The 13,146-nt window shown below is 38.7% G+C and overlaps 1 protein-coding gene across 1 annotated transcript in view; it reads right to left on the minus strand.

The window, feature by feature from the left end:
• Nucleotides 1–13,146, minus strand: part of MBOAT1 (membrane bound O-acyltransferase domain containing 1) — a 104,453-nt gene that overhangs the window by 1,877 nt on the left and 89,430 nt on the right. Inside the window, exons 9-12 of the mRNA XM_063097055.1 lie at nt 11,816–11,919; nt 9,067–9,131; nt 6,891–7,023; nt 4,387–4,538 (exon numbers count right to left, since the gene is read on the minus strand). Coding sequence (XP_062953125.1) covers nt 4,387–4,538; nt 6,891–7,023; nt 9,067–9,131; nt 11,816–11,919 — 454 coding nt within the window. The remainder of the gene's footprint in view (nt 1–4,386; nt 4,539–6,890; nt 7,024–9,066; nt 9,132–11,815; nt 11,920–13,146) is intronic.

A 13,146-nucleotide genomic window follows, 5' to 3' on the forward strand; every position in this document is an offset into this window, starting at 1 on the left:
AGTTTTACTTTTGAGGGGTGTGGACTTTTATTACAAAAGCATGGTATTCAGCACAGTGTGCACAATGCAGATACACAATAAATATTGGGCAAATCAACCAATGTAAGTAATTAGAAACAGCTTGCACTAACATAACTGTTCTAGACCCATTTGGAAAGGGTGAACTTATATTTTTCTCTAATGTATTTTGAAGATTAAAGGAAAATAATGCTAAAAGAGGGGAGAAACCCCACAACTGATATATGACCATTCCCCAGCTTCTGTAATGATAAGGTCAGGCACATCAGAATCAGATAATTCACGTAGGCTCCAAACTTCTCCACCCTTTAGCAAGAGGAATGCCTCCCTGAAACTGTCTACAGAACAGTCAGGAGCTCTAGCAGAAACAAACATATCTTCATTTGTTTATTCTTTCAGCAAGCATTTACTGCTTCAGGTACACGATCCATTAAACTGGGATTTACAAAGAAACATAAGCCTCCGCCCCTTCCCTCAGGGGAATGGAAACAAGATAAGTACATGATTAATGATCATTTAACCAGTGGAAGGTTGAAGAGCCATAACAAGTGACCGTCTAATTTAGTGTCTAAACCAAGACATTACTGAGAGTGAAAAAGGGCTCCACAAATAAACATGCTGGCTTAACAGGTATAAACTGAGATTCTCCCAGGTACATTCTAGCCATGGGTAACTCCAGCTTTCAACGTCTACACAGCTAAAATATCCTTTGTATTTTGTGCTTTGCCTTAATCTTTCATATGTGGCCAAATCTACACTGGAGCAATTATGTTAGATTAAATCCAAATACTTCGACAATCAAGGGGAAAAAAATTCAATCCCGTAGTAAGGTTTAGTAACCTATTCTGACATTTCATATTTCTCTAAAATTTTAAGGAATATTTCATCTTTCTATTATGGAAAAACTTAACTAACATTTACCGAGCATGCCAGGCACTGACCTAGGTACTCCAGACACACAGATCAATAAGGTATAGTTCCTGCTCTCAAGGAGTTTGCTGCCTACAGAGGTTTCTACACAAATCCTAACATTCTCACACACCATATTTAAGACAGTGTTATCTAATTAAATACAAATTCATGCATGAGGATTTGCTTTTCAAAATGATTTCATAGTAGGGTTCTTTTATAATACAGTTAAGTATTCACTCAAGGCTCATTTACAACTTAAAGAAAAAAATACTAGACTGAAAAATTTAAAGCTGAGATTTGAAGCCACACTCGACTGAAAACTGACTAGAAATAAGAAACAAAGCACATCTGAAATTTAAATGTTAAGCAATGAAAGATATACTGAGAAATCGGTTTGCGTACAACTGTCGTTCATTGCCAGTTACTGAAGTCAGCCCCAAATGAGGAACAGATCTATAACAGACTCACCTCCATTAAAAGGCAATTTTAACTTCTTTCACCAGATTCAGTGATTCTCTTAAGAGACTCTGAAAACACTTTCTGAGGTGCAATCAATCAATGATAACCACTGGCAACACGTGGCCATTAAAATTCAAATCAATTAAAATTAAGTAAAATTGAAAATTCAGTTCCTCAGTCTCACTGACGACATTTCCAATGCTCAATGGCCACACGTGCTGGTGGCTAGCATATGGGATGGCACAAATATAGAGCACTCCCATCGCCATAGAAACTTCCACTGGACAGAGCTGATCTAGACAGAAAATTTAAATTATATGTATAACCAGATAAAGCATTAGGTTGGATAATCTGAAATGGACCAGACTAACAAAAAAATGTCAATTTTGTTTCATCCTAAAAAGAGCTATTTTAAAAAAATATTCTAGATTGTTTTTAAAAAGAAATGGAAAGCATTTGATAACAATTTGATTCTGTTCCTGGAGTCCCTGCCTAAGCGTAGGAATGAGCATACTTTAATTGGTTAAACACACGTTATCACAAACAGATCGCCACTTAGTGTGATCCCCAAGCCGTAATTTGCTTCCAAAATAGCTTCTCCTAAAGAAATTTTTAGTAACTGCTAAAGAAAATTTTAGTACTGATCTTTCCATTAAAGAAACTTTGAGTCTGAAACTCAGGCCTAGCACTTAGTTGCTGTGTGAGTTTTGTTAAATTACTCAGCTTCTCTGAGCCTCCACGTCCTCATATGATAAGTGGGGATACTGACACCTACCCCTCTCTCTCCTCAGCTTACCACTCCCCGCCTTGAATTCTGTGCTCTGCCTACGCGCAAGTTTCTCTGGTCTTCAGTGCACAGAGCTTCCTCCTGCCACGGGGGCTTTGCTATGCTGTTCCGGAGCTCTGCCCACGGTGCCCACCTCGCCCACTGCTCACACACACCAGGCCAGCTTCGTTCCCACTGTGCAGCCTCCAGGACGGAGCTCGAATGCCACTTCCTCCCAAAAGCCGCCCCCAACACCCAGGCTGAGTCAGATTCCCATTATACTCCCATAAAACTTTGTACTATTCACTCAGAGTACGATCTCACTGTGTATTTATAAATTTGACAATTACTGCCTGTCTTTTCCATCAGCCTATCGCCTCAATGGGAGCAGGAAGTACTTCTATATTTTGCTTGCCATTCTAGCCCCAGCTCCCAGCACAGTGCCCAGCATACTGTAGGTATTAAATGATACTGAGTGGAATACAGGCATTTCTGCTATAACGTGATAAATATATTCTTGAAAAATCTTGCACGTGGCAATATTGCATGCTTAGAATACCAAGGTTTATGGGGGGGAAATCATGTTAGAAGCAAACAACTCAAAATCAAGGAGACTTTGTGATAAGAAACAATGAGCACCCACTGCCCTGGGAGACAGCTCAACGGGGCTGAAGGCGCTACTGGGGGTGTTAAAAATGCAGAAGACAACAGCACATAGGACTGCCCTGGGATGGGCAGAGAGGAGGTGAAACCAGCTGAGTGCCAGAATGCAGCCTGGGGGATGCCTCTCTGGGGAGGGAACCCCAGTGAAGAGGTGATCAGTTCAGTTGTCTTCATACAGAGCTGAAATAGCTCCCACCTCTGTTCTCAGCCCATGTGCAAGGGCTTTATTTTTTCTTGGCTGAAGAATATAACTCTCTTCCCACTCTTCGGGCATCCCTTGCCTAGAAAAATTTGTGTATAAACCAGCACAACTTCCATGTTATATTGAGATAATTTTTTATCACCTAACTGGTATTATAGAAACATATTATAGCAGAACAGACCTTATCATGGAGCGTTATATAATTCCTTCTACCCTCTTTTCTTATAAGCTCAAAAAAAAAAAAAATCTTACTTATAGACATTGATACCTGTGTTGAGTATAAAAGTTTCTTCCATTCGTTCCTGACCAGTCCATCAACTATAGAAAATCCCCAATTTATGAATAAGGCAAGTTTGCATTATTTATTTCTAAGTCACTTTTTTAAACCAGACTATGTTTCAAAGTTAACCTGGAAAAGGCTGTGTAATCCATTAAATAACATAAGTTAGCATTTATTGAGTATGGACTATAGGCCAGTTATGGCCTGAGCCCTCTGCACATTTACCTCATGCAGTTCTAACATTCGGTCCTAACAATGGTGCTTTGAGGTGGATTCTATTCTTAGCCCACTCCACAGTTGAAGGAAGTACAGGTAAAAGAGGTTAATAACTTCCTAGAGGTCACACAATCTGTTTGCAAGTCCATGTGCTCAATCACTTCACAAAAGTGGAGAAATACAACTAATTAAACATAAGAGTGACAAAACAAAAGTAAGTAATTATAAGTTTGCAGTTCGTTTGGAGCACAGGTGTTTGAATAAAAGGTCCTGATGGCCTTTCCCTAAAAGCCTCCAGTCCTCCAGTCTCTGGTGGAAGGCTCCTCCTCCACCCTAAATTCTACATACTCCCCTCCACCATGTGCAACTGGAAGCATAAATCCCCCACATGCACCCACCAGAATCACCATCTCAGTAAAGAGCACAGAGCCCTTCTGCAGACTCCTCAAGTCAGCCAATCTCAGCAGTCAGCAGCACCCCAGCTCCTGCCCCATTTCTGCCCTGCTCTCAGAATGCTCCAGTCCCCAACATAGCTCAAACCCCAGGAAAAAGAGCCAAGGGCAGCAAATTCACCTTCTGAGGTTTTAATATAGATCCATCCTTTTAAAATGCACTGCCACGAGCGCCCCTTAATTACATTATGAATGTCTTAAGGGGTTGGTGTCACCTTTGCTCCTGTGTATTGGTATTTGTATTGTTAGTATCTCCAGGACAGCAATTTCCTCTTAAAGCTCCTATGCGTATTTTTAATGTTAAAGCCCCATTCAGAAATTCTTAGAACTTCTTGATTCAATTTACCAACTCTTAAGTCAAACACAGAGAAAACAGGTTAAGTCTACTGAACAACAATCCAGAAAAATGGAAACTTACTTGTATAAACTGATAGTTGGTTCGACAGCCAGCAAGACAAAGGGTGCGACTGTGTAAGTGACAGCCAGCTGAGTGGCAGCCCAGGTGACCACATCATAAATAGCTTTGAGAGCTTTTGAAGAAAGGAAATAATGTCTGTAGTTGTTCCTTACCTGCAAGCCAAGAAGGTAAAAATGGGGGTAAAAAACAAAAACAACTTTTACTCCATGCACGCAGGTAGTATACCACAGGAACATAGGCTACAGAAAATAACCAACCATCTGAGTTCTGTTTTCAATTAAAAATACCATTATGGCTTTTCTTATTTTCAAACAACAGCTAAGAAAAAAAAAATTCTTTCTTTTTTAACATCTCCCAAAGAAAACCACCATTAAAAAACTTGGCATAGAGCTTTCCAAACCTTTTTCTATTCATTTGTATCCACATTAATATTCTGAACAACACCAATATATTTTCTAGCCCTTTTTTTATTTTTTCTTTTAGTAATATACCATGAACTTTTTTCCATGTCCGTAAATATTAATCTCCAATATAATCGTAAATTAATTATGGAAAACTTAGCTTGTCTTCCTGCCCTGTTTTGCTATTATAAACAATTCTGTGATGCATAACCTTGTAAATAAATCTCTGCACTGCTTCCTATTTCCTTTGGGTAATGGTAGTACAAATAATATTACTATTACTACTAATAAAAGCATCTACCATTTATTGAGTGCCTACTGTGTGCTAAGCCTGTGCTAATGCTTTCCATGGATCATCTCTGTTGATTCTTCCAACAAGCCTATTGTGGAAGTATCATTATTCCCATTTTACCCATAGGGAGACTGAGACTTAGGTAAAGAGACAATTCTCAGAAATGGAAAGTGCTGGGTCAAAAGATACACTCATTTGTAGGTCTTTTGACACTTGTGAACAGACTTGCCTCCAGAAAGACACCTAATTTCCATATTCAAAGGCAAAGCTGAAAACAAGTGATTTACAGGCAGGGCAGCTCCAAAGCAGGAAAGGTCTCAGTGCCAGAGGCTGCTTGGCCAGTTAAGAACTCCTTTGCTCAGCTCTGAGCGCCTCAGGATAGAGACCAGAGGGTCTAACCATCAGGCAGTGCTGGACATCAGGTATGAGATTTTATTAGGCAACTTCCAGGAGCCTAGAACACTTCATGACTATTGAGCTCATTCTCCTTCTAGAAAAAATGGAAACACTGTCCTACCAACCGTCTCCTCTCCATCCCTACCTAACTTATTTGTGAAACATGTTTCCAGGCCATCTAAAAGAAAGGCTTTACAAAAATCAAAGCCTTTACGCCAGTCAAGACCACAGAACTGAAGACATTTTAAGGAATAATATTCTGGATATATTAACATACAAAATTCTGACCTTTATTTCTGGCCACCTGTTCTTTAGTTTTCTTTTATAATCTGAGTAGGTATATGAATAGGAGAAAAGAAGATGTCTTCTCTGTTTTCTGTGTACAACATGCATTTAAATTTTGCTAATCAGCATAAATAGCAATCAATTATCTACCTTATTCCCATATATATTACAACACACCTTCCTCTAACTAAAATAGGAATTCCTCGGGGGAGGCACCCTCTTTCATCTTGGTCATTGCATAGTCCAGCACCTAGAACACTGACTGGTACGTAGCAGGGCTCCTGCAATGTTCATAGAATAAATGAATTAAAGAACAAATGAATAGCTACACTGGGGCTCCTAAATTCACATCCAAAATACAGTTCAACATATGTCATTAAAAGCTCTTGGCATCTGAAATTAGGAAGGCCACAATCACTATCAAAGACTGAAATTAAATCAAATACAAAACTCTGTATTTGACAATGAAAGCACTTTGAATTGCAATTACTTCTATATGTGTTTCATCTCCTTCTTTGACGACAGCCACATTTTTTATTCCTTTATTATTCTGCTCTACAACAAGCAAATAGCAGGAATCATCTAGGACAAACTAAAGGCTTCTCAAAAAGCCTGGAGAACCAAATGTATAAAATTCACAAAGAGTTTTATACAAATTTAGTTAATTGGCGCTAGGGCTGCTATCTCATTGGCTGCTCAGAGGCTCTGTGAATGACTTCTAGGCGCAAGATAATTAAATGAGAAAGTAAGCAGAACACAAGCAAATTAAAGTCTTAGGGAGCCTACATTAATTAATAATCATTGTCATCTGTAATGAGTAGACTGTATATGTTCACAGACTTAAATGATTAAAAATATTTTCATCTCTTAAGGTGCTAAACATTGCTCCTAAAATTCCTTTTGTTTTACAAACACTCTGTAAATATTATGAAAATAAAATGGTTAGCCATTTTTGCAATGATCACAAGTTCTTATACATTGAAGTATTCCTCTAATGGAAAGACTTGAATGGTGTTAAAAATATTGCTCCCACCATCCCCCACTGCCAATTCCTGCTAGGACCTAAAAGATAACCAACAAACTGGAATCAGATTACTAAGGAGAAGACCCTGTACCCAAAGGAAGCTTACCGCTCTAGCTGCAAATCTGACAAGGACTCCAGTTAAGAAGGTAAAATAGTACCCAGGGTAGACACCGTGCCACAAAGCAGACAGGATGAAGGTTAGCACCGTGGGGTACCGTGGAACCCGCTCATAGCACACGCTGTGAAGAGAGGGAGGAACAGTAAGCCACAGGTAAAACACACTAGAAACTTCTAGCTGCATTTGCTTCTTTCTGGATCAGACCAAGCTGAAATCATCTGATACATGACTGATGGGATGCCTGCCTAGCCCTATTTAAGGACTTGCAATGCAATCAAAGCATCCTGAGCTGCTCTGGTTTCCTGGAACTCTACCAGACAGGCAATTCACAGCTCAGCCTTTTTAGGAGATGCTATAAATGGTTGGTTAACCTCCATAGACTAAATGATCTGGCCCCCATCACACTATATCTAATGAAGTTCTGAGTGATCACTCTCTACGCAGCAAGAGTTCCTGCCTTATAGAAGCTGACCAACGGCCTAACCTACTAGAGGTACTCAAGTAAGTGCAATTGGCATTAAAAATTCTGGAATGAGGATAAAGATCTTTAGAAATGGATATCCTCACTTAGTAAAAGTTAATTTACCTTTGCAACCAGGCCCCTATGCCATCTAACTTAACCAACATTACAGCCCTTTTCATCTCTCTTGACAATGACTCAGCACAAAATCAACGTGCCAGTTACATGACCTCCTCTGGTCTCAGTGTCCTTCGGATTTCAATCCATGAATCTGTCTTAAAGAGTGATACTGTGAAGATCTAGAAAAACGTCAGCCAGTACCCTGAAGATATTTGGGTTTGGGTTGTTTATTAAAAGAAAGTGATAGCGTATTTACCCCCAAACTCAGTCTATAAATCTCTAATGGCTCTCTAAGGAAGTCACTTCACGGTTTACTCAATGAAAGGACCCAAATCAAAAATAAAATAATAATCCAAACAGTTAACAACAATCCAGCATGGGTTGTCAATAACTGATTTAAACCCAAACTAAGGATTATGGCTCCCTCTTCACAAGAAGAAAGAAAATGCATTTGGGGAGATAAATAGGGGGCTGAGACCCCATTTGTAATGTCTGTTTTTTAAATGAGGAGTAGGTACATAGGTATTTGTTTCTAACTCTTTGTATCTTTTTGTATGAATGAAATACTTCGTTTTATAAAATGATTTTTTAAGATTCTTTTCATTCTTTATGTGTACACATGTATGTTCAGTCATCTTAGAATGCAGACTCCTAACGAAGACTATATAACTCTTAGCACATTGGTATTACTCAACGTAAAGAAATAGAGGTAGAGGTTAATGTTTAAATCCTTTGCAATATTAATTAATAGCTACAATGTTAAGGCCAAAATTTCAAAATTTTGCATGCTTGAATCAATTTGTAGAAAATAATCCAGAGCTTACTTCGGAGGAGTTGCTACACATCGTCTGTTCTTTTATCCCAATGTTTTGACCTATGAAAGATGCTACTCACCAAAAACAGTATAATCTGCTTAAAAGCTTAACATTTTAATACTCTTCCTTCACTTTTATGATAGGCATATTCACTAGGAAGAGTTTGCTACTTCAAAGATAACATTATTAGTTCCATAATAAGCAACCCCTCTAATTTTGGAACATGTAGAAAAACAAAAGGACAGAGAAATATCAACAAAAATACAAATTTAAAAAGCATAAACATCTGGGGTATCATAAAACTTTTAATGCTAGGGATGAACACAGCAATCATCAGTGATTTGATGCTGACATTGACCCTCCTTGACATCTGAGCAATAGACTCTCCTCTAGGTAAGAGGCAGCACAGACTATTTGGGCTCACTGCTATCACTCATTAGCTGTGTGACTTTGGAAAAGTCACATAACCTCTCTGTGTCTCACTCTCTTCATCTGTAAAATGGGCATACATCTTATGGGATTGATGGGAGGTTTAAATGAGTGCCTGGTACACAGTAACGGTAACATTAAGTCATAAAATAAATGTGCTACATTACTACCTTCTCAAATCATTGTATTTCGACTTTTTCATTTACAGGGCACAGATGTTAATTCAAAACAAAAGTGTCAGATGACATTACTGCTGGCGGATTATTGCTGTTCACCTAAGGAATCCCATTTAAATATAGTCCAGTGCCATGAGTAATGAGGTCGTTTTTGTTTTTCTTACCACTTTAGCCAAGTAGCTGTCTGAATATTCCAGTTTTCTAAGTACATTTTGAAACTTGTGGCAGTCTAAAAAGAAGAAAATAACACCTATCATTAGCTTTAAAAATACCCCAAGTAATGGAAAGTCCTCTCCAGAATTTCCCTGGCAGCAGATTAGATATGCTATTTCGATAGTGACTACTCACAGTCAAGAGTAAATCATCTGTTCCATCACACACAGTAAAAATTTTCTTGTGTTTATGAGATTTATTTTGCAACTAAACCTTGGCTTGCAAAGTCTCAATTTTTCTCAAAATTTATTTTCAAATTATAGGAAAACTAAAGGAACGTTTTGTGGGTTTCCCTTCCATTCTGGTTAAAAAATGTAAGTCATCTGAATTTTAAAACTAAATATTCTAAAAAGGGATGTACCACAGGAAAAGTGTAATATGTGAATTTGGTACCTTTCTGGAGACAGCTTAAATTTAATTGTCATCTTTTTAATATGTGGCCATATACAAACTAGGTCAGTCTTGTGCAGTTAACTCTATAAATAGCTACACAGGTTCAAATGCTTTCAATTGTGTCTGGAACAGTGAGAGATTTTATGCATGAAGGGATCGTAATACAGAAAAGAAAACAAAGAAATATCACCTAACTAGCAATAATGCAAGGAAAGCAACCACTGAGGAAGAGATACCCCAAAATAAGCCATCAACTGGGTTTTCTCATTCAAAAAAGTCATATCAAAGGCTGGTGGTGGTAAAAGCATGAAACAAACATACAAGGACCAGAATTCCTAAAGAAGGTAGAAAGTAGAAGTGCCTTTCTGTTTTCTGCTTTTTTTTTTTTTTTTGGTTGAAGTTTTTTCAACCATAAGAAATCTTATATGGGCCACATTTGGAAGGGAGGGAGAGATGGAGGAAGGGAGAGGAGGAGAAAGGAAGATTCAATCATCTGACTGATAGATGGAAGATAGACTTTTTTTTTATTGTGTTTTTCTTTCAAAACCCTAAGGAGTTTTATTTATTCATTCTTCTAATGGCTAATAAAATACTATAAGAACAGCCTGAGGTACCTTAACTAAACTAAAGTTTCTTGTTTTTCTTTAGCTCCCGGTGCTATATCAAATACAATGAAAATACAAATTTTCTCTTTCTGGTTTTCTTTGATAATCCACACATAACAGTTTAGCCCTTTCCCCTGAATGCATGCCTACAGGGAAAGGATTCTGTCTTGGGTGCACAGCTGGGGTGGAGTAGCGGATGGTCAAAGGTCAGGAGAGCCACTCTAAAGGACTTTGACCCACAGCACTCCAAGATGGTCGGCAGCCGTCCAGGAGTTTGGAGGGAGAGAAAAAACGGGAAAAGCAAGAAAGTCGTAACATGCTCAGACCCTATCTGACATCATCTATACTGAAAAGAGAAGCCCATATTGCCATTCAAAAATGAGAAAGGTCGTCCTGAAGGCTGGAACTGCTTCTTGCTTCACACAAGGCAACCAGTAGGTAAAGCCTTATTTGTTCATTCAGAAATGGTTCTGGACCTTGGCCATGTCCTTACCCCATCAGCCAAGGCTTTCCACCACAGGGGACCCCAGCTCTTCTGGAACTACACAAAAATGAGTACTGTGCCGAGAGTGGGCACTCAATTAATATTTGTTGAATCTGATTGACTGGAGTAACCAAACAGCATGATGAATTTAAAAGTATGATGTAATTCAGTTAGATAATAGGTCTAAGTGATTCTAATTCTTTCTGCTTGCTTGCCTTTTGAAGTAGCAATGCCTCAATGCCAAAAAAGAAGTGAAAATATAATCCTCCCTATAAATTCCACCATATATTGTTAGGTGAAATGCCAATCTCTTTCCCTTTGGAGGCCATCCAAATGCAAAAAGCCCCAGGGGAAAGAAGGTGGAGGCTTTCTCCCTTTGGCCTAGTTTCCACCAAATGTGGGTGGCAGGTGGTCAGTCTCCACATATCTGTGGCTTCCTGTCTACATGCATGACCCTCTCTGCCCCTCAACTCTCCAGTGGCACTCTCTGCCCTGTGGTGGGTGGAAAACCAAAACCAACAGCAAACATGAGTCACCTGGCTCGAGAACCAATACTTCTGTGTGCTGGGAATCATGCCCTTCCACTTGCAAGGAGGAAAGGACCTGAGACTTCACATTCCTATCCACTTTGAGTGCTATGATGCAAAATAAAAACCAAGAATGATGTGGCCCCAGGGAGACCACCTCTCCTGATGAAGACACCGAGAGTTGTGGCCCAAGAACAAAGGAAAAGAGAAAAATCACACTACTCCAGTGGCCTAAAAGTTGTGCACCATGACAACTTTAAAGCAAAGGGAGTATAAATGTTTCCAAAGGAAGCACAAAGAACACTTGCAATACTGAGATCTAAATACAGGAGCTTCCAGTCTGCGTTCTTGACTGAAGTAAGTAGCATGTGAACACGAGAAAGTGACATTTTTACTTTCTAGCTGAAAGAACACAAATGTAAGTAATAAAAAGATCTCCCTGGATCTTTTTCCAATTTTTTTGCATCATTCTTCCTTGAACCATTAAAACTGTCAAGAAAGTATCTTAAAAAAACAAGAAGGAAAAAAAATTCTGAGATGTGAAATGTCCGGGAGGCTGCTCAGCTTGGCATTACCCCAAAAGCAGCTTTTCTTCAGATGCTCTGATGAAGAATCCAGGTATACAACACTCAAAGCAAACCATTTGTCTGATTCATTAAGGAAGTTTGATTCAAATGCATAATACACTCACCTCAATGTTCCAGATGTTTAGATTAGAAAGTAGATCCCAACAGAAATTTCCATTCTTATCCACTCCGCTGAACCCAAAGCCAGCTGCATTATGCACTGCATCAGCTATGGTTTTTAAAACAATACATTAGAATATGGAACAAAAATCACACTGCTGTTTTAAAAGATAGTAAATATCTGTCTAGCTTCAAGATTGAGACATATATGGTAGTTTCTCTGGAAAAAGAACCAAAAAAGATTTTAAGGGACCCGATACCACCGTGAATCAGAAAAATATATTTGGCTGTTTGGTGACCTTAATTTTTACTCATTCATTCCCTACCATGTAGTGAGCACCTGCTAAGTAAGAGGAAAGGTGCTAGATGTCATATAATGCAAAACTGAGAACTAAAAGAAAGAAGTAAACAGGATTTGTTAACCAACTTGAAAAGCAGGGAGGAAGGGAAGGAGGTAAAAATGTATCTAAGGTCAGAAGCAAGAGACTGGAAGAAACAGAGGACCTAGTAGAGGTCCAAGAGCTGTCACTAAAAATGGCAGCGCTTTAACTGACAGCACTAAGTCAGGGGGAGAAGCAGCTCTGAAAGAGAAATTGGAGCTCATTCTGGACATGCTAAACACGAGTAGGATACCAGCTTCAGCTACCAAGACGCAGTCAAGAAAAGTTTAGAACCTAAAACAAAGAAAGAACAGAGCTTAGAGATGTGAATTTGGGGCCAGTTGCAATAGAGGCCACATCTAGACACAATTACCAAAGCCATCCTACCCATACAGTCAATCTAAAAGCTCCTTTATTTTATTCCACTGAATTATGAGAAAACGTCCCTCTGCCATGAAAAGTTCACCTCTAATCAATTCCTTAATGACGTGCTTTTGTAATCAAATATAGACCTGATGAATTTAACGTACTTTTATTATGATGACCAAGAGGCCGATTTTCTCTTTCTCTTTTTCATTTGTCCTATTTCAAGTTCTGTTAGGATATTTTCTCTAAAAAGTAATTTATTAATCAAACTAATTAAATCATAGCACTGTAAAATCTTAGATCTGGAGATCTTAGAGAAACCTTCCTTTTCTCATGAGTTCAAGTCCGACTCAAGATGGCCTTCTGAAGGACTACTCTAAAGAAAAACAATCTGCTCTGTCTCATTTATTTCTGGCATGGTTGGTAATTTAATGTTGCTTGTCTTATGCTTGGCTTTACTGTAAAATGATCTGGTTTCTTTTAGAAGAAAGGATGAATACTGCTGAGTCCTTCTACGTCATTCTATGTCATTCTCCCAAGGTGATGGATGGAAACTCACTGGAGAAGAAAGAGAAAAACAAAGCAAGACT

Source organism: Cynocephalus volans, chromosome 5, assembly GCF_027409185.1.
Source record: "Cynocephalus volans isolate mCynVol1 chromosome 5, mCynVol1.pri, whole genome shotgun sequence".
NCBI lineage: Eukaryota > Metazoa > Chordata > Mammalia > Dermoptera > Cynocephalidae > Cynocephalus > Cynocephalus volans.